The following is a 25,968-nucleotide window of genomic DNA, read 5'->3' as shown; positions in this document are numbered from 1 at the left end:
TGCTATCATAGAGGGTGGTTCTGTGACATCAGAGAGTGGGTTGTGACATAACCAGGTGACTGTGTAACATCATAGATCAGGCAGTGACATCACAGAACAGACTGTGACATCACATGGTGAATTTGTGACATAACAGTGCAGCTGCATAGCATTCCAGTGTGGCATCAAAGAGCTGGCTCTTTGACATCACAAGGGTGTTGTGACATCACTATGAGGGACATCCCAGAGTGGGCTGTGACATCACAGGTGGGTCTGTGACTTCATCGGTGGCTGTGATGCACAACAGGGACTCTGTCACATCACAGGGGGGCTTTGTGACATCACAGCAGACTGTGTGACTTCACAGGGGCTGTGTGAAATCACTGGGGAGGTCACTCTGCCCTGGCCCCCCTCACAGCTCCCCCCAGAGCAGTCCAACCCTGCTCGTGCACAGTGGGGTCCCCTGTCCCCCAGGGTCCCCCTGGCCCCACAGCCTCCCCCAGAGGATGTTCGATGAGATCGACCCCAGAGCCTGACACGGGGACGGGGGGCTGGGGCCCTGGGGGTGACACAGGGGGACAGGGACCCCCCGGCAGTTGTCCCCGTTTTCCCCAGGGCCAGAGCCTGAGCCAGGGCTCCTTCACCCTGTTACGAACGAGGGCTTGAGAGCACTGAAAAAATCTCTGGCAAGGGAGCAGCAAAAACCAGATTGAATATTAAGGGACAGCAGCACAAAGTTCCTTGTCAAGAATCATTCTGCCCCTGACTGGACACTTCAGGCATACCAGGGAAACAAAGCAACAAGAAAACCAAACAGAATCCAGGCAATCAAACCAGAAATTAACCCAGAACTGTCTGTCCCTCTCTGTGTGTGTGTGTGTGTGTGTGTGTGTGTGTGTGTGTGTGACACAAGGACAGCGAGGGCAAGGATCAAAGGAATACAGCTTAAAAGCTTAACAGAGCTCAAACTTAACAGGACTTAACTGATACCTTACCCTTTACTGATACCTTCAATTTCACAATTTGGCAAAAGAACAGCACTTAACAGTATTTAAGCTAACTTATAACCTATGACTTTACAATTAAACATAGGAATACCACTTAAAAAAACTTAGCTAATAACCTAAATTAAACTTAACAACTTACCAAAAGAACAACTCTTAGCAGCATTTAACTTAGCTTAGACCTCCTGACTTAACCTTACTTATTGATACCTGGATATCTGACTGACTCAGCTATCCAAGGCACTCAAGCCCCTCAGAGAGCAGCATTTCTGCCACATTTCCCCAGCACAGGCACTCCTGTGTGCACACAGACAAAAAGAGTCAGTCCAAGGCACCCGGGAGCAATTCCCCTGAGGGCAGGCAATGCTCACTGCTGATGCTTTGGCATCTCGCCAGCAAAGGGCAAAGGGCTGAGCCTGGAGGAGTGGGGGGATTGGCCCAGGCTCCGTCGTTGTTCAGGATCCCCAAGTGCAGCAAATGGGAGAGTTCCCGGCTGGGAGAGGTCCCACTCAGAGGGAGTCGCTGGCCCAGGAGGCCTCCAAGGGCTCCTTTTGGAGCGCTGTTTGCAGGGCCCAAGAGAGGGGCTTCAGTCCCAGCAATGGTTCATCCTGGCCGCACTTGGCACCAACAGCTTTCTTTGGCAGTGTGAGAACAGGGATCTTGTGTCACCGAGGAAACATAAACAGTTTCCAGGGCTGCTCCTAAAGGAACCAGGAGCTGTTTGGGCAGCAGCAGTGCCTGGAGCAGACAGTGTTTTTGATGTGCTGCAGAGGAGCTGAGCCCAGGGGCTGTTGGCCAAGGCCAAGGCCCAAGGAGCATTTCTCAGCTGACAGGGCGGCCTGAGAAGGGGAGGACGGAATGCAGCAGCACAGGGCCATGGAACCAAGGGACCATTGTGACACTGTGGGGCCCTGTGAGACCAAGGGACCATTGTGACACTGTGGGGCATCATGGAATCATGGAGACCACTGTGACGTTTGGGGCTTCATGGAACCAAGGGGACTGTACTAACACTGTGTGCTTCCATGCAAGGTAGGGAACATTGTGACACTGAGGGGCCCCATCAAACCAAGGACCATTGTGACACTGAGAAGCCTCATGGAACCTAAAGGAGAGACCATTAGGACACTTCACAGCCTCATGGAACCAAGCGGCCATTGTTACACTGTAGGGCACCATGGCACCAAGGAGACCATTGTGATACTGAGAAGACTCATGAAATCACGGACACCATTGTGACACTGTGAGGCCTCAGGGAATAAGCAAAGCATTGTGACACTGTGAGGCCTCATAAGGCCTCATTGTGACCCTGGGGCTCCCTACAGAACCAAGAGGACCATTGTGATACTCTGGGGCCTTGTGAAACCAAGAGTTCATTGTGACACTGCAAGGCTGCATGGAACCAAAGCTCCAGGGTGACACAGGGGCCCCTCTGTCACAATGGTCCATTGTGACACTGTGGAGCCCATGGAGACCATTGTGACAACACTAAGCCCCAGGATGCAAGGTCCATTGTGATATTGCAGGATCATGGAACAGCGGAGTTACGTGACATTGTGGGGCCTGGGGAACCACGGAAACCATTGTGACACATCAAGGTTTCATGGAATCATTGGGATCATTGTGACACTGTTGGACCCATTGAACCAAGGGTCCGTTGTGACACTGCAGGTCTTCTTGAATTCAACAGGCCATTGTGACACTGTGGGGTCCCACAAAACTAGGAGAACATAGAACAGCTCTGGCTTCACCACAAGTCTGGCTGACTGGTCCAGCTTTCCCTGGCACATTGAGAGTCTCCTCATCTGCTATTGAAACACTGGCGCTCCATGCTTTTCTTCCCATGGAAAATAACTGGACTTGTCCTCCATGCCCCCATGGCCAGAATTGGGATTTCACCTCCAAAAATTCCATATATCCAGGGATTGTTCCAATAGGAAGATTGCCAGGACAAGTCTGGCTGGCAATGGTTTCACAAGGGTCACCTTTCATCTGTCCCCAAAAAACTGGTGAAGGCTCTGTGCTTTCCTTCCTATGGGAAAGAACTGTCCTTCTAGTCCAGGTGCCCATGGCCAAGATTGGGATATCACCTACAACATTCCCTGTTGTGAGAGACTGGAGGAGATTGCTGGCTCAAAACATTTTGTTGGGAGGGGGGTCACAGGGGAGGAAGGACAAGGTCCAGCCTTGCCCTGCTCTGTAAGCCCAGCACTGCCCTGCCCTGGAACCCCAGCCCCTCCCTGCCCTGGAACCCCAATCCCCCTAGAGCCTCTATCCCAGCCCAGGAGTTTCTGTCAGTCCCTGGCAAAGCACAGGCAATGCTCCACAGCCACCTCTGCAGCCCCCAGCCCAGCTCCTGAGGGACCAAATGACCCCAAGTCCCACCTGGGGGAAGGGCCCAGGAAGACCAAGGGGTACAGAAGGCTGACCACAAGGCAAGCACACATCTTGACCCTACATCCTCCTGGAATTTCCATCTGAACAGTGTTGGAATCCAGGAGTTTGTAGCTCTGTGTGTACTCCTCTGTATATTTTTTGTCTTTCTCTCTTTCAAATTCCCTCTTGCAAATTTTGATTAACATTACATTGAACAGTCTTGAAGTTTGTGAAGATGAATGGGCCAAGGTAATGCTTTCAGGAGTGTTTTTTGTTGACTGGATGTTGTAATAAACCTTTGTCAAAGTTTTTTTTGCTTTTCTAAAGTTCGCAATAAAGACTGTTTAGTTGTTTGGAGCTCCTAAGAATTTCTTGTTGGTATTTCTCCGGTACATCCAACTAAGAGTACAGAAACAACTGTAATTCCTTTTAAATGTCTCATTGAGGGAGTTTTTTGGGGAATGGCAGTAAGGGTTTGTCTGTCCTGCCTGGCACAGCCCAGACAGGGCTTTCCCAGCCCCATTCCACACTCCATTTCCCAGCTGGAGCCCTTGGTGCCTCTGACTTGTGCTGCCCCAGCCCCAGGGATGCTCTCCTTGTCTGCCCATTCCCCCACGGTCTCTGGGCAGGGATGGCCTCAGTGGGGGCTGCTGACATCCTCAGCAACTTGGAGGCTGCTGCTGAATTTTCCTGCTACAGGGGCTTGTTCAGCCTTCAGCTCTTCAGTGCAGGAATTCAGTGTCCAAGGGCTCATTGACATTCAGAACACCTTAACAAGCCAAGCCTCAGGGGGAAATTCAATTTAATGTTCAAATCATTTGCGGTTAATTTGACAGATTTCAGTAGTGTGTTCAAAGTGAATGCATTATATTTAAAAATACAGTGAGAAAATATTTTTTACATCCTGTATAGTATTTTTTCCTGTTCATAAATCAATATGTGCAATCTCCAATTGTCACTGAATCCAAGTACCTCCTTATGCAGTTTGAATGGATATTAAAATCAAGACCCTCCATGGCTGACAATCAATCAGACTCTGTCCCTAACCCCACCCCACCATTTCCCCATCCAAGCCCTGGCACTCAGAGCAGCCTTGTGCAAATCTGAGCTCCCTCCAGCCCAGGCTGCACCTGCAGCTTTCAGCTCCTTGGCTCCAACTCCCACCTGCTTTCCTTGGAGAAGGAGCTCCCTGAGCCACAGAGGGATGTTCATTTCTTGTCAGCCAAAAAAGTCAGGGGAAGGTACAGCTCCATCAAAGGCAAACGTCATTTCTCTGCTGGATATTAAATCTACTTTCCACGGCTGACAGTCTCAGAGCAATGGAAAACACCTTCTGTGCCCAGCACAGATCCCAATGTTTCCCCAAACCTTCCCTGCCCCGCTTCTGCCCAGATTTGCTCTTTGCACACACGAGTCACAGGCTGAAGTCAGGAGCTCCCTCCATGCCCAGAGGAAGGAAAAGAGAGAAAGGGGATGATGAGGTCTTCTGTGCAGAGCCAAGGTCCATGTGCAGCCCCTGCAGTGGGAACCACAACTCATCAGGTTTGTGTCCTTTGGGCTCAGGGACTGATGACACTCAGAGGCACGGAAAGATTTCATGCCAACAAACAAAATTTGAACATTTGAACAGTTTAATAACCATCACAGCTCTTCCGTTAGCTCTCTGTGTTGTCCCAGCAGCATCTGACATGTGCCCCGTCCCCTAGGGACTTCTGTACATGAACAGTTTTAGACAAAGACATAAGGTAATTCTGTGATAGATAAAAACACAATTAAAAGGATATTTATTATATATTTATTTGAACTTCAGAAATATTGGGCAATTTTTTCCAGCTCAAAACATGAAGCCAGCCAGTTGAGAGGCACTTGAATGACCAGAGAGCATCTAGAGGAGGAAATCAGAGAGCAGTAGAAGTACATAGATCCACCTGCTGTAATAGAAGAGATGTCCTTAGACATTGCCATTTCAACAGAGGAGCTGAAAACACCTGAAGGAAAAGGGAGAGGAAGTAATAAACAAAATATTGGTCACACCAGTAGAAGGGAAGATCAGTATTTCTCGTCCTGCCATCAGTACACTTCCAGGAAATTCCTGTTCCTGGTGGGAAAATTGTGCCATTTCTTAAAAGTACTCAAATGACCCAGATAATAAAGATTTGTTTGTATGTGATGAAACTAACAGGTAATAACACCTGTGCCCCTTTCCATGCAGACTTCTGTGTGTCCATGAACAGGCAGTGCCACTCGTGCCCTGAGGTGCCCAGCTGGGATTGGATCTCTCCAAGAGCACCTGAGGGAGAGCAGAGCACCTTGCAAGCTGCAGGTCCCTGACAGCTTCACAGGGCTCCTGTCCCATCAACATCTGCTCTGCTCCAGTCTGAAACAGGGCCCAGCATGGTGCCGGGATCATCAGAGAGCTGAGGTGTGTGCTGGAATTCAATGCCCTCCCCATCCCACAGCAGCCCTGCATTTCCCTCCTGCAGCCTTTGTCTCCAGCACAGCCATGGAGGCTCTTTGGGCTCCGGACTGTTCCTGCAGCCCCCAAGGGCACAGTCAGGCCTGGCCAGTGCAGGCCATGCTCAGCAATTGCTTGTGTGTGCCTGGCCTTGCTGTCAGCCCCGGCAGCAGTTGCGTGGCCCCTTTGTGGCCCTGTGCTGACCCAGCCATAGTGGCCCAGCCCCTGTGCAGGCCCAGCTGTTGAAGTGAGGGGAGAACGACCAATCCTTTGATGCATCGAACTCGATTTATTGATCGATCAGCCAGCTTAAATAATAGTGTTAACGAACTTCATGCATATTCCGAAATACAGGTTTATGATAGGCTAACAGAGAAAACTCTAACCACACCTTTTGTTTTACTACACCGTTGATTGTTTACACAAAACAAACCCAGTGTTCCCACTGTGATACGAACGGTTCCCAAAACTTCCACATCTGTTCTCAGGGTGCCATCTTTTCCCAGAGAGAGTGTTACACTTGTTATGAGAAGACTCCCTGAGAACTTTATTGTTTATATAATGATGCCAGAAAGAGTCTAATTGTTTATAAGTCAGGCTGGGAACTGCTTCACAGCTACCTGTTACTTTTCTCTCTATTTCATGGCTTCATGGCCTTTTTCTTCAAGCCATGCCTGAACTAAACTCTCCACACTTCCCCCGCTTTTTTCTTTAAGAGAAAGGTGGTTAGTTTGCCAGGTATTCTCTATCATCCTACTAACCATCTTTTGGATACAGCTACAGAAACAAGGTAATATAAGTAAAAGCAATAAGAGTACCCCTAATATCCCTATAGCATATGTTATAAGGTTTCTTAGCCAGGGTCCCAATCCAAAACTTTTCAGCCACTCATCAATACCCAATCCTTCTTCTTCCTTAAGTTTGTTAAAACCTAGCCGTATCTCTTTTAACTTAGCATGAATAGATACAGAATGATCAGATAAGTTCATGCAACACATCCCTTCAAACTCTTCACACCCATGGCCTTGTGCTAATAATAAGAAATCTATAGCAGCTCTATTTTGTAGAACAGCGTGATTAACACTTTGTACATCTGAAGTTAACATATCTAATATCTGTGAAGTTTTATTCAGTTCACCCTTAGCCCAACACCCTATTTGTTTTGCTAGAGTCAATGCTTTGCTGGCAGCACCCCATGGTAGGAAAGCTGAAACCATCACTTGCTTAAATTTACTCCAGAACCACGGATCTCCTATTTGACTACAGTCTAAATTATGTAAGCTACGCTTTTGCCTGCTTATCTTATGGCTTAATTGCATTAGCACAGATATATTAGGGTGGAATACAGATAACTTGCCTAAATAACAAGGTCCACCCTGAGGCTGGGCAGGTATACCATTCCAGGCTCTATCTCCGCAAATTAGAAATATACCCGTAGGTAATTTCTTAGGTGTTATGATGCTAGAGCCTTTACAATGATTTTAGAGTTGTTTAGACACTATGTTTGGCTTTAGAGCTGAATCCAGGGTAGCCCACGTTTGTGTATGTGGATTCATCTTTTGAGGATTAGAATAACCAAAGCTAAACCACCCACCGTCAGAAGTGTTGGTCATGCTAGCATTTGCACTCCCGAAAAGCTCCAATTCCTCAGGTGGAGAATGCAAAGGAATATTAAGTGATTGAATTAACAGGCATTGGCAGTAGCCGTCGCTTTGACTGGCAGTATACCCTTTAGGCAATTTGATATTTACCATACTGCGCATACATAAGGCACGGTTATTAATAAAACTGCAGAATTCTTGAGGAGACCATACTGGAAGTCCTACCAAACATGTTCGAAAGGGGTTAGTAACTCCTCCAATGCTGAGACAAAGCTATGTCTGATTAATCTGCCTAGCAAGTGTTAACCATACATTATCTCTAGGTTGACTAAAATGTGTTACCTTTAATTCTTCAGCTACCACTACACCAAGTAATATAATAAAAGGAAATCTCATTTTTCTGGTTTTACTTTGACCTTCTTCTTCTTATCAGTTTTTAACCTTACTGTTCCCGAGGCCCGAAGACCACACCTTTGTAACCTTCTAATGCAGTTGTCTAATGCCTGATTGGGATCTCCTTTTATAGGCCCTACAACGGAATGTTGTGTTAAAGGCACCAGTTTTCTACACCTTACAGAGGTAATATATGATGCACTTTGAGCTTTAACCCTTTTCAAAATACACTGTACCTCCCACCGATAATAAGCCAAGATTTTCTGCTCATGTGACTCATAAAGAGCTACAGCTGAGGCAGTGTTTAGTCCTGTTTCATTCCGTAGTGCCCACTCCCAATTATGTTCCCAGTTATGTCTATAATTACAGGTATTACACCATAAATGAAAAAGTGACAACTGATCCACCCAAAAGGTCCTGTCACAACCCCCACAACACAGTGCAACCCAAGCAGCACAATTTGGGCTGTGACATTCAAGGCAGTTCTCTTTTGCCGGTCCTTTTATATGGAAAGATGATAATGATTCAATAATGTCAATCAGTTCCCTGGTTGTCCGGCAACTGCATGTTATGGCCCTGTCGATCGCCTTCGAGTGTCCCTTCAGTTGAAGCAGTAGTGGTCTCAGGATCAGGAACAGCTTCTTCTCCAGACGGTCCTTGTCCTCTTCTGTGAGTTGATCCACCAGGCGCTGCATCAAGAACAGGTTTAGTCCACTTGGCAGGTACCCACAATGCTCCTGTAGGGGTGGAAATACAAACATATCCCCTTCCCCAGAACAGGACCTTAGCAGGATCCTTCCATAGCCCTGTCTTGGGGTCTCGGTATTTTACCCATACCTCTTTTTCCTGCTCACCAGTTTCTGGTGACTTATAGTGTAGTTCTGCTGGGGGCTGCCCTACATCACCAAACACACACAAATGGTTGATCACAAATAAGCTTTTTAGTAATCTGGAGTGGGGGTCAGTTACCTCTTCCTGTTTGGCTAAATACTTCTTTAAGGTACCATGTGCCCTTTCAATGATGGCCTGCCCTGTTGGGGAATTAGCTATACCTGTAACATGTTCAATTCCCCAATTTCTAAAGAATTTCCCTATTCTATGACTAGTATAGGCAGAACCATTATCTGTTTTAATTCTTTTTGGTGTACCCATCACTGCAAAGCAACTGTACAGATGTCTTTCTACATGTATAGCTTTTTCTCCTGACTGAGCTGTTGCCCATATATATTTGCTGTAAGTATCAATGGACACATGTACATATTTTAGGTTGCCAAAACTAGGGACATGTGTAACGTCCATTTGACACAATTCATTTGTTTGCAGGCCTCGTGGATTTACTCCTAGGCCTAAACCACTTCCCCCATTATGATGACTACAAATAGGGCAAGCCCTCACAATGGCTTTTGCTTCTGAGAGTGTTATCTTAAATTCTCTGCTTAAGCCTTTTGCATTCTGGTGAAACATTGAGTGAGCTTCTCGAGCCAATTGGTGACTTGACAGAGGTGTACTTTGGGTAATAGTGACCAATCTATCTGCCCTATCATTTCCTTCACCTAAACCAACCTTCCATTTATGACTTCTAATATGTATTACAGCATAAGCATGTTCCCTGGATCTTGTAGCTCTTTTTAGCTGCAATAGTAGTTCATATAGTCTTTGATTTTGCACCTCTTTTATGGAAGCATCTTCAATTCTTGCTACAACTCCTGCTACATACAGAGAGTCTGTAACAACATTCAAAGGTTCATTAAATTGTACCATTGCCCATACCACTGCTAACAGTTCCATGGTTTGTAGGCTGTCCACTGCTTCTGCTTGCAGAATATGATGCTTCCATACTCCCTTTTCTTGCCAGGTTATTGCAGCAGTTCTTGATTTCCTGCCAGCATCTGTAAATGCAATAATGGCACCTGAGATAGGAGAATTCTCTCGCTTTGGACGAGTTATCCAGTCCCAGTCCCCTATCCATTGAATGGATGCTGGTCGAAGCTGGTATGTTTCAATAGGGCAACATGCACCCAAAAGGGCTTCCTGCATTTCCTCTGAATTAGTCAAATACCAGTCCAAGGTATCCTTCTTCATTGGAATCTTGATGGCAGCTGGTTCTGACCCAGCTACCTGCAACATCCTTTCTCTGCCCTTCTTTATCAAATTTGCTAACATTTAAATTTTTTGAAGAAGAGTCTTGCTTTGCTGTAGTGGGGGGGAGATCCATTCTAATATCCGTGTTTCCCCAGTTTCTTTTTTACATTGTGTAAGTGCTCCCAAAAGATATTGTGGGCCTTTCCAGATGGTAAGATCTATGGGTACTTCTGGATCCCTTCAATGAACATGTCCATGCATAACACAGTCCATAATTTGCTGAATGGCCTGCTGTTGCTTATCAGTGATGCACACCGGATGAGCTGGATCAGTTCCTTTTAACAGTGGACACAGCTCATCAAGCAGTTCATTAGGTATCCCCACCATCGGTTTTAACCACTGTAAATCACCTAAGAATCTCTGAGCTTCATTTAAGGTAGTTATTTTTGTTTTTAATTGCAGCTTTTGAGGTTTAACAATTTGTTCTGTCATAGACCATCCCAGATATTTCCAGGGAGCAGTTGTTTGAATTTTCTCAGGAGCTACTACTAAAGAATATTGTGCCAGTGTTGTTCTTATTTCCTGGACTTGTTGTTGCGTGAAAGGCACCGGCTGAGCAAACAATACATCGTCCATGTAATGATATATCACTGTATTAGGCCATTGCTTCCTGAGAGGTTGCAAAGCTGCACTGACATAAAGCTGACACAAGGTGGGGCTGTTGTGCATGCCCTGCGGAAGAACCGTCCATTCAAACCTCTGATCGGGTGCTTCTTTGTTAATCGCAGGTAATGTGAAGGCAAATCGTCACATATCCTGCGAGTGAAGGGCGATAGTATAAAAGCAGTCCTTAAGATCAATATTAGCAAAGGCCAATCCATTGGGATCATGGCAGGGTTAGGTAATCCAGGTTGTAATGAGCCCATAGGTTCCATCTGATCATTAACAGCACGCAAGTCATGGAGCAGTCTGTATTTTCCTGCTTTCTTTTTAATTACAAAAATTGGAGTATTCCAGGGGCTGGTAGACAAACGCAAATGTCCCTGTTGAAACTGTTCTGAAATGAGCTGATGTGCGTGTTGCAAACTTTCCCCTTTCAAAGGCCATTGCTTAACCCATACTGGGGTGTCATCGACCCAGGTGATGGGAATTGGGAAAGTCCAAGCAATGGCTTTTACTCCAAAGGGTGTTCATTTGTTAGAACAACCCCTAGCTGAGCCATAATGTCCCGACCTATAAGGCATTGAACAGTTGGTGGTAACTGCACCACTGAAAAAGTCGCCGTCAGCTGCTTCCCATCGATATGAACTTGAAGAGGGGGTGAGCGGCTTGCCAGGGTAAATCCTCCTACCCCGGATACTGCAGTGGCTGCCGGCTGCAAGGGCCAGTGATGAGGCCAGCAGCTAGGACTAATAATGCTGGAATCTGCTCCAGTATCCAGCAGACCTGAAAATGACCTTTTCTGTCCGTTATATTCTATCTCAACTTTTTTCTTCGGTCTCTCGGCAAGATTTAAAGTTAACAAAGTAAGTCCTCCTGTAGAACCAAAAGCGCTGTCTCTCCTCTCTTGGGTTTTAATGGGTTGTATTCCTTTCGTCTTTTCCTCAAGCGGTACTAATTGAGCAATCCTTTGTCCTTTGTTAATTTGGAGAGGAGGAAAAGGGGTATAAACCATGACCATAATTTCTCCTGTGTAATCCGCGTCAATAACATCAGGTAAAACAAACAGTCCTAACATAGATGCAGAAGATCTCCCAAATAGTAGTGCACTCACCGCTTTATTTTGTATAATAATAGGTCCTTGAACCCCCGTAGGGATTTTTTGTGGGTGCGGAGTCATCAGCGTTACGTCTACTGCGGCTGCCAGGTCCATGCCGAGGCTCCCTGCTGTAGCGGGCTGGAGACTCCCGGCTGCGGCGGGTTGGAGACTGCCTGCTGCGGAGGGTTGGAGGCTCCCTGCTGTGGAGGGTTGAAGGCGCGGGGGGGTGTTATCTCTGCAGCGGCAACTTGTGTCTGGGCGCGGCTGCTGCGGGAATACGTGCTCCTGGAGAAGTTTCCCGACCTCGGCTTACAAGCGCTTGTATGATGATTATCCATACGGCATTTCTGGCACCAGACTCCAGCAGCCTGGCACTCCTGGCGCGTATGGCCAAAGCCTCCGCAGCGAAAACATTTCATGCGGCCCCTTTTACTTGATGCTGCAAATGCGGCTGACGCTTGAAGAGGTGCAAGCGCGGCTAAAACCTGACTCTGAGAAGACTTTACCTGTTCTTGCAAACCTACTCCTAGCTGTTTAATTGCATCTACCACTAAAGCCTGCTGCCCGGTTGGCACAAGAGCCATCCTCTCTAAAGCCTCCTCTATAGTCCAATTTGCTCCTAAAGTATTAAGTATGTTTCTAGTGGCAGAATTACAATTTTGGATCTCACACTGCTTGAGAAGGGCCCCACACATATATTCGGCTACTCCAGCCCTCTCAATTGCAGCCACAGCTCTATCAATAAAAGCGCCAAATGATTCTTCTCTGCCTTGCTTAATTCCCATATATACTGGTATCCCTCCTGGTTCCTTTACCCTTTCTATTGCGAGTCTGACTAACCTCATTGCCTCCCGGCACTTCTCCTGACCTATTAAGGCTTGTGCCTCTGTGCGAAGGAATGGTCCCAGACCCATAAGCTCATTAACAGTAATGCCATGGAGGGGGTCACCCTGCTGCCTTTGTACTGCCGTGCACTCATTTACGAGTGCCTGCCAATGGGCGTTAAAAAGCAATTGCTGATGTTGGGTAAAGATTAATTTAACTATGCCACGACAATCATTAATAAGGAGAACACTGGTGTCAAAAATATAGTCGAGCATTTGCTTGGCTGGTTCGCTTTTAAATCCAAACTGGCTAACAGTGGCTCGCAACTGAGATAACATCTTCCAGTTTAAAGTGCTAATTGTCGCTTGAATGCCTCCTCCAGCCTGAGGGGTGAAAGTAACCGGACAAGCCAGTTCGCTCGCCAAGCTTATCAACTCCTGGTCTCCCTTTTCCACGGCATCTTTGGCAAGAGCTGCCCACGCATCCCATCTTTCCCGTGCAATCATCGCCGCTCGATCATTTTCCAACCCAGGGCTCTGATTACTTTTCGGGAACAGAGCATACGTTTTTGGCTCTGGCTGCTGCGATGCAAGCAATACGGGAGACTCAGAAGTGCTATGCATAGCCTGCGGCAAAGCGGGCAATAAAGCACCCTGTGGAGCACCCTGCGGAGCTTGGCTCGTTAGGGGGGGCTGGCTTGTTAAAGGAGGCGGTGGAAGCGGCGCGGCGGGTAGTAAAGCGCCCTGTGGAGCTTGGCTCGGAGCCTGGCTTGTAGCCGGGCTCGCAGCCTGGCTCGCAGCCTGGCTTGCCGAGGGAGGTGGCGAGGCTGGTAATAAAACCGTCCTCATTACAGGGCCGAGAGGGGTCCCCGACTCTTTATCAAACTCCCTGTCTTGATCGTATTCTTTATTACGATCATGAGCAGCAGTAGCCTGATGGGCAGCCCTCTTTTCCCCCTGAAACTGCAACAGTTCGGTGTTAATGACGTGCCATAATTTACCCATTTTCCTAGCAGTTTTATCATCATCTAACGTAGCCTGCCATATTATATCACCAAATTTACACCACTCCGACAACTCGTGAATCGTGTGGGGGTTCCCAAAGACTCCCCGATCCAGACCATAAGCCAAAAGACCTTGCAATTCCTTCTGTAAGTCTATTCCCTTGATTTGCCTTTTTTGCAAAAACGTAATGAAAAGTTCATATGCGGCTTGCCTTTCCATACCTCTTTTAAGTGCACACTTTCACCTAGCAGCGTTTTCCAGGCTTCGGCCACACGTATCGGCTGGACCCATCCATATGGTCGCCAGGGCACGGCGCGTATCGGCGGCTTTTTTTCCTCCGCTTTGGTTTCGCACTTATTTGCCGCTCCCGCTGCTTCGGAGCCCGAACCAGTCCTCACTTCTCGTGGTGTTCGCAATCCCCGTGGTGGTTGCGATCGTCGTGGTGTCCGCTATCACGTCTGGGTGTCACCATTTGTTGAAGTGAGGGGAGAACAACCAATCCTTTGATGCATCGAACTCGATTTATTGATCGATCAGCCAGCTTAAATAATAGTGTTAACGAACTTCATGCATATTCCAAAATCCAGGTTTATGATAGGCTAACAGAGAAAACTCTAACCACACTTTTTGTTTTACTACACCGTTGATTGTTTACACAAAACAAAACCAATGTTCCCACTGTGATATGAACGGTTCCCAAAACTTCCACATCTGTTCTCAGGGTGCCATCTTTTCCCAGAGAGGGTGTTACATTTGTTATGGGAAGACTGCCTGAGAACCTTATTGTTTATACAATGATGCCTGAGAGAGTCTAATTGTTTATAGAAGTCGGGTTGGGAACTGCTTCACAACTACCTATTACTTTTCTCTCAATTGCATGGCTTCATGGCCTTTTTCTTCAAGCCATGCCTGAACTAAACTCTCCACACAGGGCTGCTGTGGAATGGGGAGGGCATTGAATTCCAGCACACACCTCAGCTCTCTGTTGATCCCGGCACCATGCTGGGCCCTGTTTCAGACTGGAGCAGAGCAGACGTTGATGGGACAGGAGCCCTGTGGAGCTGTCAGGGACCTGCAGCTCTCCTCTCCCTCAGGTGCTCTTGGAGAGATCCAATCCCAGCTGGGCACCTCAAGGCACAAGTGGCACTGTCTGTTCGTGGGCACACAACTGATGTCTGCCTGGAAAGGGGCACAGGTTTTAATACCTGTTTATAACACATTATACAAGCAAATCTTTATTATCTGGGTCATTTGAGTACTTTTAAGAAACAACAAAATTTTCCCATTAGGAACGGGGGTTTCCTGGAAACATACTGATGGCAGAAGAAGAAGAAATATTGATCTTCTCATCTACTTGTGTCACCAATATTCAGTTTATTATTTAATCTCACTCTTCATTCAGGTATTTCCAACTCTCTGGTTTAAATGGCCATTTCTAAGAATATATTTTCATTTAGAGTAGCTGCATCTTTGTACTTCCTGTTGCTCCCAGATTTGCTTCTCTAGTTCCTTTCTGGTCATTCAAGTACCTCTGACGTGGTTTGAGAGGAAGTAGGTTTTCTGGGATATGCTGTGGTCACACCAATGGGGTTCCGATTTGAATATTGACACCTGGTGTGGCCACTGGGGCCATTGGATACGCCTCTGAGAACATAGGGGTTGAAAAGCAGAGCACTTCACTGGGAAGCTCTCTTGGGTTTCCTGCGGGAAAAGAGTTCGAATCTCTCCCCCCGTCCCAGCTAACGGCTGGGCAGAGGGAGGGTAAAGCCATGTGGTCGTGAGGTAGGCTGGGCCTTGGACAGAGATGGGAGGTAGGCCTGGCCCAAGGGTGGAAGAGAGAGAAGCACTGGGAGGTATCGGGAAGACCCCCCTGAGAGAGCCAGTGCCTGGGACTGTTACCTTGAAATTTGATATCATGTGTTGGCGGCACAGCCTGACCTGCTGAGAAGGGGGATTTTTGCAGAAAGAAGGTGTCCGGCCACTTGTGGGAGTTTTAACCCCTTTTTGGATAATGAAAATTTTACAGAATATTAACCTTTCCTAGAAGAGAGATAGAGTGGAAGATGAAGAAGGAAATTGGCAAGTGTGATGAAGGTCTGGGCCAGTGAGAGATGTTGGAAGAATAGAGAAGAATCTTAGGTGGGAAGAGATGATGGAGTGGCTTGCTGGACTCTTCTTGTATAGCCATGAACAGAACCATGTTCCTTGTGACACAGGGACTGCATCCAGGGGGAGGCAATGGTTCAGAACCAAGAGGGTTCAGTGTTGGTACCCCTTGTCCTCAGGGGGTGAAATTTGGGGGGGACAGGTGTCCCAAAGTTTAGACTGTGCTCTTTTTGGATTGGGACAAAGCATCCTTAAAAGACAACCCTAGAAGCATCTCTGGTTCATGTTCAGTAGTGAGAGCACTGGACATGAAAGGAAGAGGTCACTATGGCACAAGAAGGACTCCTCTCCTCTTGATGAATTGAGAATTGATTATCTACAGGGTGGTGATGGACCAAGAGTCAGTGATTTGGAGGATAGACTTATTGGAAATTTGGTGGGGGAAGCAGGAAATGTATTTGTAAGGTTTTCATTTTCCCTGTGTGTTTCTTTTAACTTATAGTTGTAGTTTAGTTAATAAAGTTTTCTTTATTTCTAAGTGGGAGCCTGCTTTGCTTATTCCTGGTCACATCTCACAGAAGAAACCAGGGAGAGGGTATTTTCATGGGGGCACTGGCATTGTGCCAGTGTCAAACCATTACAACCTCTCATTTGACTGGTTTAATGCTTTGAGATGCAAGAAGTTGACCAGTATTTCGGAAGTTCAAATAAATATATAAATAATCACCTCAATTATGTTTATATTTATCACAGAATTGTTTTTTCTTTTGGCCTTATTTAAAACTGTTCCTGTATGGAAATCCCTGGGGGATATGGGACATGTCACATGCTGCTGGGACATCCCAGAAAGTTGAGAGAAGACCTGTGATGGTTATTAAACTGTTTAAATGTTCAACTTGTGTTTGTTGGCAAGAAACCTTTCTGTGTCTCTGAGTGTCACCAGTCCCTGAGTCCGAAGGACACATACCTGATGAGTTGCGATTCCCACTGCAGGGACTGCACTTGGACCTTGGCCCTGCACAGGAGAGCTCTTCATCTTTCCGTCTTTTCCTCCCCCTGGGCATGGAGGGAGCTCCTGACTTCAGTGTGTGACTCGTGTGTACAAAAAGCAAATCTGGGCAGAATTAGGGCAGGGAGGGTTTGGGGGACCTTGGGATCTGTGCTGGGCACAGAAGGTGTTTTCTATTGCTCTGAGACTGTCTTCTATGGAAAGTGGATTTAATATCCAGCAGAGAAATGACTTTTGCATTTGATGGAGCTGTGCCTTCCCTTGGCTTTGTTGGCTGACAAGAAATGAACATCCCTCTGTGTCTCGGGCAGCTCGTTCTCTAAGGAAAGCAGGTGGGAGTTGGATCCAAGGAGCTGAAAGCTGCAGGTGCAGCCTGGGCTGGAGGGAGCTGAGATTTGCACAAGGCTGCTCTGAGTGCCAGGGCTTGGATGGGGGAAATGGTGGGGTGTGGGTAGGGACAGAGTCTGATTGACTGTCAGCCATGTCTTGATTTTCAAATCTATTCCAACTGCATGAAGAGGTACTTGGATTCAGTGAAAATTGGAGATTGCACGTATCGATTTATGAACAGGAAAAAATTCCTAAAGAGGCCCTAAAAATTGTTTTCTCACTGTCTTTTTAAATATAATGCATTCAGTTTGAACACACTACTGAAATCTTTCAAATTAACCACGAAAGATGTGAACACAAGTCAAATGACCTCCAGAGGCATGTCTTGTTAAGGTGTTCTGCATGTTAATGAGCCCTGGGGTGTGGGAACTCAGCACATCACTCCGGATGTCCAGAGTTACCTAGAAAACCATTGGGGGGGGGGTTCAGAAATCCTGGAATGTTGCCAGGAGTGCTTGGTGGTTGGATTTTCACCCTGCACGGGATGTGCCACCTGTCTGAGGACAAGAGAATCACTTGGGGATAAATGGTGTAAGAATTAAGTATTCAGTTCCATCTTTGTTGCAAAAAAAAAGGGGGAAGATACCCTACACAGGATACTCACGGACTCCCTGGAAGAGGGAATCAGTGGTCAGGATGGCACAAAACCTCTCAGAGACTCAGTGTGGGAAGGAAAAACCTTAAAAGTACCTAAAAACATTCTTAAATCCATGAAGTACATTAAAAATCCTTGAGTATCTCAAAACCTTAATGAGCCCCACTGAGTATCAGAACAAAGCTCTCAAGGGACTCGTTGAAGCAGATAATTGGGGCCATGATTGCACAAACCTTTCACAGAGTCTGTATAAAAAGGGAAACACCAAGTACCTTCATAAAACTGAAGTACCCTGAAGTATTAATAAGCTCACTCTATGTTGTAATTGACAAATAATCTCAATGGACTAATTCCAGCAGATAATTAGAGGCCATGATTGCAGAAACTTCTCAGAGACTCCAAGGCAAAAGCCAAACCCAAAGCCCTTTGAAAAACCTGCAGTCCCTGCAGGGAGCATGAAGGAGGCCCGAGGGCCATTCCTGACCAGGGCTCCCCAGGGACTCCTTCCAGAAGATCCTTGAGGCCACTGGGATGCTTAGGGCAGGACAAGGGGCTGACAGTGCCCAGCCTGGCTGGGGCTGTGCCAGGAGGCCCCAGGGCTTCAGGACAAGGTGTCTCCTCCCAGCCCTTAGCGGCACAGACCCTGCTGCTGTGGCCAGGGCACCAAGACTTGGCTTCTCTTTGTCCCCACCTGTCATCATTGCCTGCAGTTCTCTGCTCTGCCTGGGGCCTGGGGACACTTTCTCAGTCGTGTCCCTCAGAGGGACCCATTAAAAGTTCAAGAAACTATGGAGTTGGATTCTGCCTTGGAGTTCTGGAGAGGTTTCTTCAGCTCCCTCTCAGGGACTGATGTTCAGGGCCTGAGCACAAAGCCCCAGAGGCTCATTAAAGTCCTTGTGCTGTGTCTATGCTGCTGAGCTGAGCCAGGCACAGAGGCAGGTCCTGGTAACCAAGAAGAGCTTCAAAAGCACATTTCTCTTGATGAGCAGCTCTTCTGCCAGCCCAGCAGGGCTGGGGCACTGCCTGCAGCCACCTTGGGAACAACACAGAGGCACAGAGAGCTTCAATCAGTCAGGGCTGGGAAGGTGTTGAGAAGTGCCTGGGGCAGAATCACTGCCAGCCCTAAACAAAGGAACCTCTGGCTGCAGGACAATGCAGCTGCAGCTCCTGGAGCCATCTCCTAAAGCTGGAACATGCCAATGCCTACAGACGCTGTGAGTACATTCTCTGATTCTCTAACGTGCAGATCAGCCAGGGGTACCCTGCAGAGCAGGATCCTGCAGCCCAGGGTGCTGTGCTGGGGCAGGGACTCAGCTGCCAGCTGGGGACAGCTCTCAGCCGGCCCTGGCAGCTGCTCCCAGCACTGGGGGACAAGATCTTGGTGGGAGGAGATAGCTGGTAAGGCTTGGAAGTGTTCTCCTTGTGTGGGGAGGATGCTGCATTGTTCAGGACTGCTCCCAGCATGGCATTTTACTGCAGAAAGTAGATTATACAAGGAGCACAGCAGGGCAGGGGCTGCAAAAAAGGGGATAACCTGCTTTTTGATTCTACTGCCCTGTGTTGCTAGGATGGAACCTGCACACAGGTATTCATCTCTCATTTCAGGCTGAGAATAATAAAAGAAGTTCTCTGAGATGTTACTAAACCAGGCACTGACAGAAATCAGCACAGGGCCCCTTAGAGGCAGAATCAGTGTCGCTTTTCCAGCCTTCACAGGGTTGCCATCAGAGCCTGCAGAGCCAGAGCTGCCCCTGGGCAGCGCCAGACCTGCGAGGAGTCTGCAGGGCAGAGCTGAGCCCCCAGGGCTGGGCTGGGCTCTGACAGCACTGGCAGGGCCCAGCCCTGGGCACAGGGAAGCAGCTGCTGGCAGCAACAGCTCCAGGCAGCAGAGCCCTGGGCAGGCAGTGGGGGGAAATTGCCCCCAGGCTGTGCTGGGATATTTAAAGTCCTCTCCAAATCCAACTATTGCATGATTTCTTTTCTTACAGAACCCCATTTAGGGACAGAACAAATGTCCAACAGCAGCTCCATCAGCCACTTCCTCCTGCTGGCATTGGCAGACACGTGGCAGCTGCAGCTCCTGCACTTCTGCCTCTTGCTGGGCATCTCCCTGGCTGCCCTCCTGGGCAACGGCCTCATCATCAGCGCCGTAGCCTGTGGCCACCACTTGTACACGCCCATGTTCTTCTTCCTGCTCAACCTGGCCCTCAGCGACCTGGGCTCCATCTGCACCACTGTCCCCAAAGCCATGCACAATTCCCTCTGGGACACCAGCACCATCTCCTACTCTGGATGCGCAGCACAGCTATTTCTACATGTCTTCTTCATTGGAACAGAGTTTTCCCTCCTGACTGTCATGTGCTACGACCGCTATGTGTCCATCTGCAAACCCCTGCACTACAGGACCCTCCTGGGCAGAAGAGCTTGTGCCCACATGGCAGCAGCTGCCTGGGCCAGTGGCTTCCTCAATTCTCTGCTGCATACAGCCAATACATTTTCCCTGCCCCTGTGCCATGGCAATACCCTGGGACAATTCTTCTGTGAGGTACCACAGATCCTCAAGCTCTCCTGCTCACACTCCAACCTCAAAGAATTTGTACTTATTGTGTTGTCCATATGTTCTGCATTTGGTTGTTTTGTGTTCATTGTTTTCTCCTATGTTCAGATCTTCAGGGCTGTGCGAAGGATCCCCTCTGAGCAGGGACGGCTCAAAGCCTTTTCCACCTGCCTCCCTCACCTGGCTGTGGTATCCCTGTTCATCAGCACTGTAATGTTTTCCTACCTGAAGCCCCCGTCCATCTCCTCCCCATCTCTGGATGTGGCAGTGACAGTTCTGTACTCGGTGGTGCCTCCAGCCCTGAACCCCCTCATCTACAGCCTGAGGAACCAGGAGCTCAAGGCTGCAGTATGGAGGCTGATGACTGGAAATTTTAGGAAACATTAAACTTCTGGCCAGTTTCTGCAAGTCACTTGTAATAAAAGTCATCCTTGATACTACTTCGGTTTGGTAGTTTATTTATTCTTCTCTTTCTTTTGTTTTAGTTTTTTATTACTTACAAAAAAGCAAGGTCAATGTTTGTGCTATTTCTCATTTTGTTTCTCTCAAACTTCACTGTGGCCACAGACTGTGTCAATGAGGAGCTATGGTCTAGGTGACTTTAAATGAAATAAAGGGTCTGCCAGAAGAGTTTTCTGCAGAGATGCCCTTTTGTTTCCTTCTCTGGAGCTGCAGCAGCAATGTCTGTGTGCAGAGCTGGGGCCAGATTAGTGCTGACCCAGCAACTGTGCCCAGCAGCAGCAGCAGCACTTGGTGTTGCCAGTGCTGCTGCTGTGGCCGTGCCCCACTGCCCTGGTGGCCCTGGTGTTGCTGTAGGGCCTGAGTGCTCTCGGGGCTGGGCACAGCCCTGGGGGTGGCAGTGCCGGAGCTGCAGCAGGGACAGGCCTTGGGCACTGCTGGGGCAGCGCTGACGCCTCAGGCCAGGCTCTGGGGGCTCCAGGCTCCTTGCCCAGGCTCTCTCAAGAACACAGCCAGGCCAATGCTCAGCTCAGAAAACCCCAGTGAGCAGCCCCAGGCTGGCCATGGGCAGGCTGGGGGCAAACACCATGGCTGGGGCTCTGCAAGGGCCCTGGGGCAGATGGGAAGGAGCAGCAGAGTAGGGGCTGATCCATCCCCAGTGCACTGGACAGCTCAGGGCAGCGTCCCAGAGCGTCCTGATGGAGCTGCCAAAAACATCCCCCCTCTGCAGCCCTGGCCTCTCCCCCAGCTTACACAGGTGCCCCATCCTTGCAGGCACAGATACGGCAGCACTGGCTCAGCAGCCCCTGTTTGCATTGCACACAGCAGGGGGAGCACCCTCATGTTGTTGGTGTGGGGACATGAACTTGAGGGAGCACAACTGCCATCAGCCCCTGGGGGAGAACACCTGTACTGAGGGCAACCTGTCCTAATATGGAAAATTGTGACAAAGATTTTGTTAAGCAGCTCAGCCTTTTCCTTATCTTTTGTTTCTATATTCTCCACCGCATCCAATGAAGAGTAGAGATTCTTATCTCATGTTTTCTATAATTTTATTTGTAGAAATATTTTCTATTATTTTTCAAAGAAGTGGTCAGGCTAAGCTCAATTTTAGCTTTCTCCTCTTGACTTTTCTTTTGCATGACCTAACAACATTCCTAAATACTTCCTTAGTTGCCTGACCTTCTGTCCAATGTTGATGCATCCTTTTCTTTTCCTTGAGTACCTAAAAAAGCTCTATGAGCAGCCAGGCCAGTCATTTTCCTCAATAGCTCATCTTTTGCCACACTGGGACAGGCTGCTCCTTCCCCGTTAAGATTACTTTCTTGAAATGTGTCCATCCTTCCTGGACTCCTTTATTTTTAGGCCTGTTTCCCTTGAAACAATCAGTACCTGATTTGGTGCTCCCCAAATCAGATCCTAAACAGGCCAAAGTCTGCCCTTCCTAATTCCAATGTAGATATTTTGTTGCTGCCCCTCTTTGTTTCACAGAACATGGAAAACTTGATTATTTCATGGTCACTGTGCCCCAGGCAGCCTCCAAGCCCCACACCTGCCACCAGCCCTTCTCTGTTTGTGAACAGCAGAAGACAGAGCTTTCCTTGGCAGTGGGAGTGTTACCAAAAATTCAGTAAAACAGAAAACTCCTTAACCCCAGTGTAGCATTAAGAAGCAGCATTCTTTATTCAGCTGGATGCATGGGGGATAGCTCCTCCCAAAGCCATGCATGCTGAGTGCAGGAAAGTTTCTGTTTATATTCTGTATTTTGCACACATATGCATTGATTGTCCTGGAATAAACACACATAGGATAATCATTTCCCCAAAATCATTAATATATTTCCCCTCCCCTTTTGAATGCTCTCTTCTGTCCTGGTGGTCTCTGGTGGTCCCTGGTGGTCATGGACCCCAATGTTCCAGTGGGCCTGGTTGAGCTGGCAGGACACTGAGGCTGCTGAACTTCCAGTTCCCCTTCTCACACAATGGGCATTGTGTGGTTTCCATAGGCCTGGGATTCTGGAGAACAAGTTCCAGGTGTCAGCTCACCTGGTGTCGACAATTGATCATCTGGTAACATGAGGTCACAGAGTGGGCTATGACATCACAGAGTGGGTTAGGTGAGGTCATTGAAAAGGGATGACATCACAGACAGTCTATGTGAACATCACAGAGCCAGCTGTGACATCACAGGCCAGACCTCTGACATCACAGGGCAGAGATCTGACATCACAGAGCAGACTGTGAGATCAGAGACCAGCTGTGTGACATTAGAGAATGGGTTGTGACCTCACGGATTTGGCAGTGACATCACAGAGGGGCTGTGTGACATCCCAGCAGGGCTGTGTCAGGTCACTGGGTTGGTCACTCTCCCCCAGCTCCCCCTCACAGTTTCTCCCAACAAGTCCAATGCTGTTCATGCCCAGCGTGGTCCCTGTCCCCTGGGATCCCCCTGGCCCACCTGCAGCCACAGCCTCCACCAAAGGATGCTCCACAGGATCCACCCCAGAGCCTGACAGGGGACAAAGGGCCTGGGCTGTGTGACCAGGAAATCAAGGACATGGATTATCCAGGTCACTGTGGCCTAGGTTGTGTTCCCCAGGGCAGGAAAGATGTCTGGCAGCTGGAGCAGGGTCTGGGAAGGGCCTCCAAGGTGGGGCTGGAGCCCTTGGGATGTGAGCAGAGGTTGAGGGAGCTGGGCTGGTCCAGCCCGGAGCAGGGAAGGCTGAGGGGCTCCTCATGCCAGCCTGGCAGTGCCAGCGTGGAGGTGATGGAGAACACAGAGCCAGGCTCTTCACCAAGGGCCTGGTGGGAGACAATGGATAGAAGGGTTGCATGACGGAAGTGTTGGGGAGGGGGTAGGGACAAAGTGTGATTGATTGTCAGCGATGAGGAGTTTTGATTTTCATATCTGTTCAAAATGCATTAGAAGGTATTGGGGGTCAAAATAAATTGGACATTGCTGATATTAACTAAACTGGAAAAGACAACTGAACAGGACAAAACAGTTCTCTCTTCATTGTTTGCAAGATAGTATATTCATTTTGAATACACTTCTGCAATGTGGCTAATTAACCACAGATGAATAAAAAACTTGAATGATTCCCAGAGACTTGTCTTGCTTGGGTATTCTGAACAAATATTTATGAACTTTTCTAACTGAATTCCTGAACTGAAAAGCTCAAGAAAGAAGAGGCCTCTGGAGCAGTAAAATTCATCATCCACCTCCAGGTGGCTTAGGATCCATCCCCATCGGAGCAGAAATTAACAGAAATGGGCATAGCTTTGTGGCTGCCCCAGGTTTGGCATGGGCCCTGGGCCTGGAGCAGGAGCAGACCTTGAGGGCCCCAAGGCCACGGGTCTTGTGCTGCCCTGGGGAGATGGGATGGCAGCAGGGGCTGCAGAGCTCTCAGCACCTCAGGCAGAGGGGAGCAGGGCAGCCAGGGAGCCTCCTTTGGCCTTGGCCAAGATCCTTCCCTCATGGCTGGGGCTGAGTCCTGTGGCAGCTGCAGCTGCTGCTGTGCCCTTGCCAGGGGCTGGGGCCGTGGGGCCAGTGGCCAGAGCAGCCTGGCCTGAGCAGAGCTGTGGGGCCAGAGACGGCTGGGCTGGGGAGAGGCCCTTGGTGCTGCCCAGAGCTCAGGGCAGCTGGCAGAGCTTGCAGGGAGCCTCCTTTGGCCTTGGCCAAGCACCTTCCCCCATGGCTGGGGTTGAGTCCTGTGGCAGCTGCAGCTGCTGCTGTGCCCTTGCCAGGGGCTGAGGCCATGGCGCCAGTGCCCAGAGCAGCCTGGCCTGAGCAGAGCTGTGGGGCCAGAGCTGGCTGGACTGGGCTGGGGAGAGGCCCTTGGTGCTGCCCAGAGCTCAGGGCAGCTGGCAGAGCTTGCAGGGAGCTGGGCTGGGCTAGAGAGCCTGTCCCAGAAACCATCAGTGTCCATCTCAGCTTGGCTGAGTGTGCAGGGGCAGGACTTAGGCCAGGCCTTGTGGGGCAGGGCCAGTGCCTATGCAAGGCATTGCAAACAGGCAAGTGGCCGAGAGAGGAGGCTGCTCTGTGCCCTTGGTGGCATGGACAGGGCAGGGAGGGGGCCCAGGACATTTGTCAGTGCCTGTCTCTGTCCCCATGCATTGGCAGCCCTGGCTGCTGAGTCCAGCTTTGGCCTGGGCTGAGTTTGGCTGTGGCCCAGCTCCATCCTCCTGCAGGGCTCAGGGCCTGTTCCCGGCCATGGCCAGCCCTGGCCGGTCTCTCTTCTGGCCCAGACGCCGGCAGAGCCCGGTGTAGGGCTGTCTGTGCAGCCCCACAGGTGCCACGGGCTCTGCAGGAGCTGGCAGAGGCTGCCCAGCAGGGAGGCCATGGGGCACAGAGCCCCAAGGCTGCTGTGGGCACCACGGCTCAGGGGTCGTTCCCAGCCGCAATGCTCCTGGCCTGGGCTGGGCCTGCACAGGTGCTGGGCCACCATGGCTGGGCCAGCACAGGGCCACAAAGGGGCCACACAGCCGCTGCTGGGGCTGACAGCAAGGCCAGGCCCATACAAGCAATTGCTGAGCATGGCCTGCACTGGCCAGGCCTGACTGTGCCAAAGGCAGAGCTCAGCTGCCCTTGGGAGCTGTAACAACAGTCCAGAGCCCAAAGAGCCTCCATGGCTGTGCTGGAGACCAAGGTTGCAGCAGGGAAATGCAGGGCTGCTGTGGAATGGGGAGGGCATTGAATTCCAGCACACACCTCAGCTCTCTGATGATCCCGGCTGGGCCCTGTTTCAGTCTGGAGCAGAGCAGACGTTGGTGGGACAGGGGCCCTGCAGGGCTGTGAGGGACCTGCAGCTTGCAATGTGCTCTGCTCTCCCTCAGGTGCTCTCTGAGAAATCCAATCCCAGCTGGGCACGTCAGGGCGAAGTGGCACTGCCTCTTCATAGGCACACAACTGATGTCTGCCTAGAAAAGGCCACAGGTTTTAATACCTGTTAGTTTCATTATATACAAGCAAATCTTCATTATCTGTATCATTTGAGTACTTTTCAGAAATGGCAATGTTTTCCCACCAGTAATGGGGATTTTATCAAAGTTTAGTGATGGGAGGAGAAGAAATACTGATCTTCACATCTACTTGCGCCACCAATATTCAGTCTATTATTTCCTCTCCATTTTCCATTAGCTGTTTCATTCTCTCCTGTTTGAATGGCCATATCTAAGGACATCACTTGACTAGGTGGATCTATGTCCTTTCCATTGGTCCCAGATTTCCTCCTCCAGATGCTCTCTGGTCATTCAAGTTCCTCTCAAGTCAGTGCTTTCATGCTTTGAGCTCCAGGAAGTTGTCCAGTCTTTCTGATGTTAAAATACATTCTACATTAGTCAACATCTTAATTGTGTTTATGTCTATCACAGAG

The 25,968-nt window shown here is 49.0% G+C and overlaps 1 protein-coding gene across 1 annotated transcript; it reads left to right on the top strand.

Moving 5' to 3' along the window:
* The first annotated feature begins 11,193 nt into the window (after nucleotides 1-11,193).
* Nucleotides 11,194-20,522, top strand: LOC134433845 (olfactory receptor 5V1-like). The gene is made up of 4 exons (XM_063182548.1): nucleotides 11,194-11,210; nucleotides 11,706-11,834; nucleotides 19,853-20,201; nucleotides 20,421-20,522. Exons 1-4 carry the CDS (start codon nucleotides 11,194-11,196, stop codon nucleotides 20,520-20,522), a joined length of 597 nt encoding a protein of 198 aa, XP_063038618.1.
* Nucleotides 20,523-25,968: the final 5,446 nt, after the last annotated feature.

The sequence above is a fragment of the Melospiza melodia genome, unplaced genomic scaffold (assembly GCF_035770615.1).
Source record: "Melospiza melodia melodia isolate bMelMel2 unplaced genomic scaffold, bMelMel2.pri scaffold_28, whole genome shotgun sequence".
In the NCBI taxonomy this organism is placed as follows: domain Eukaryota; kingdom Metazoa; phylum Chordata; class Aves; order Passeriformes; family Passerellidae; genus Melospiza; species Melospiza melodia.
This window is presented reverse-complemented; position numbering and strand designations above follow the sequence as displayed.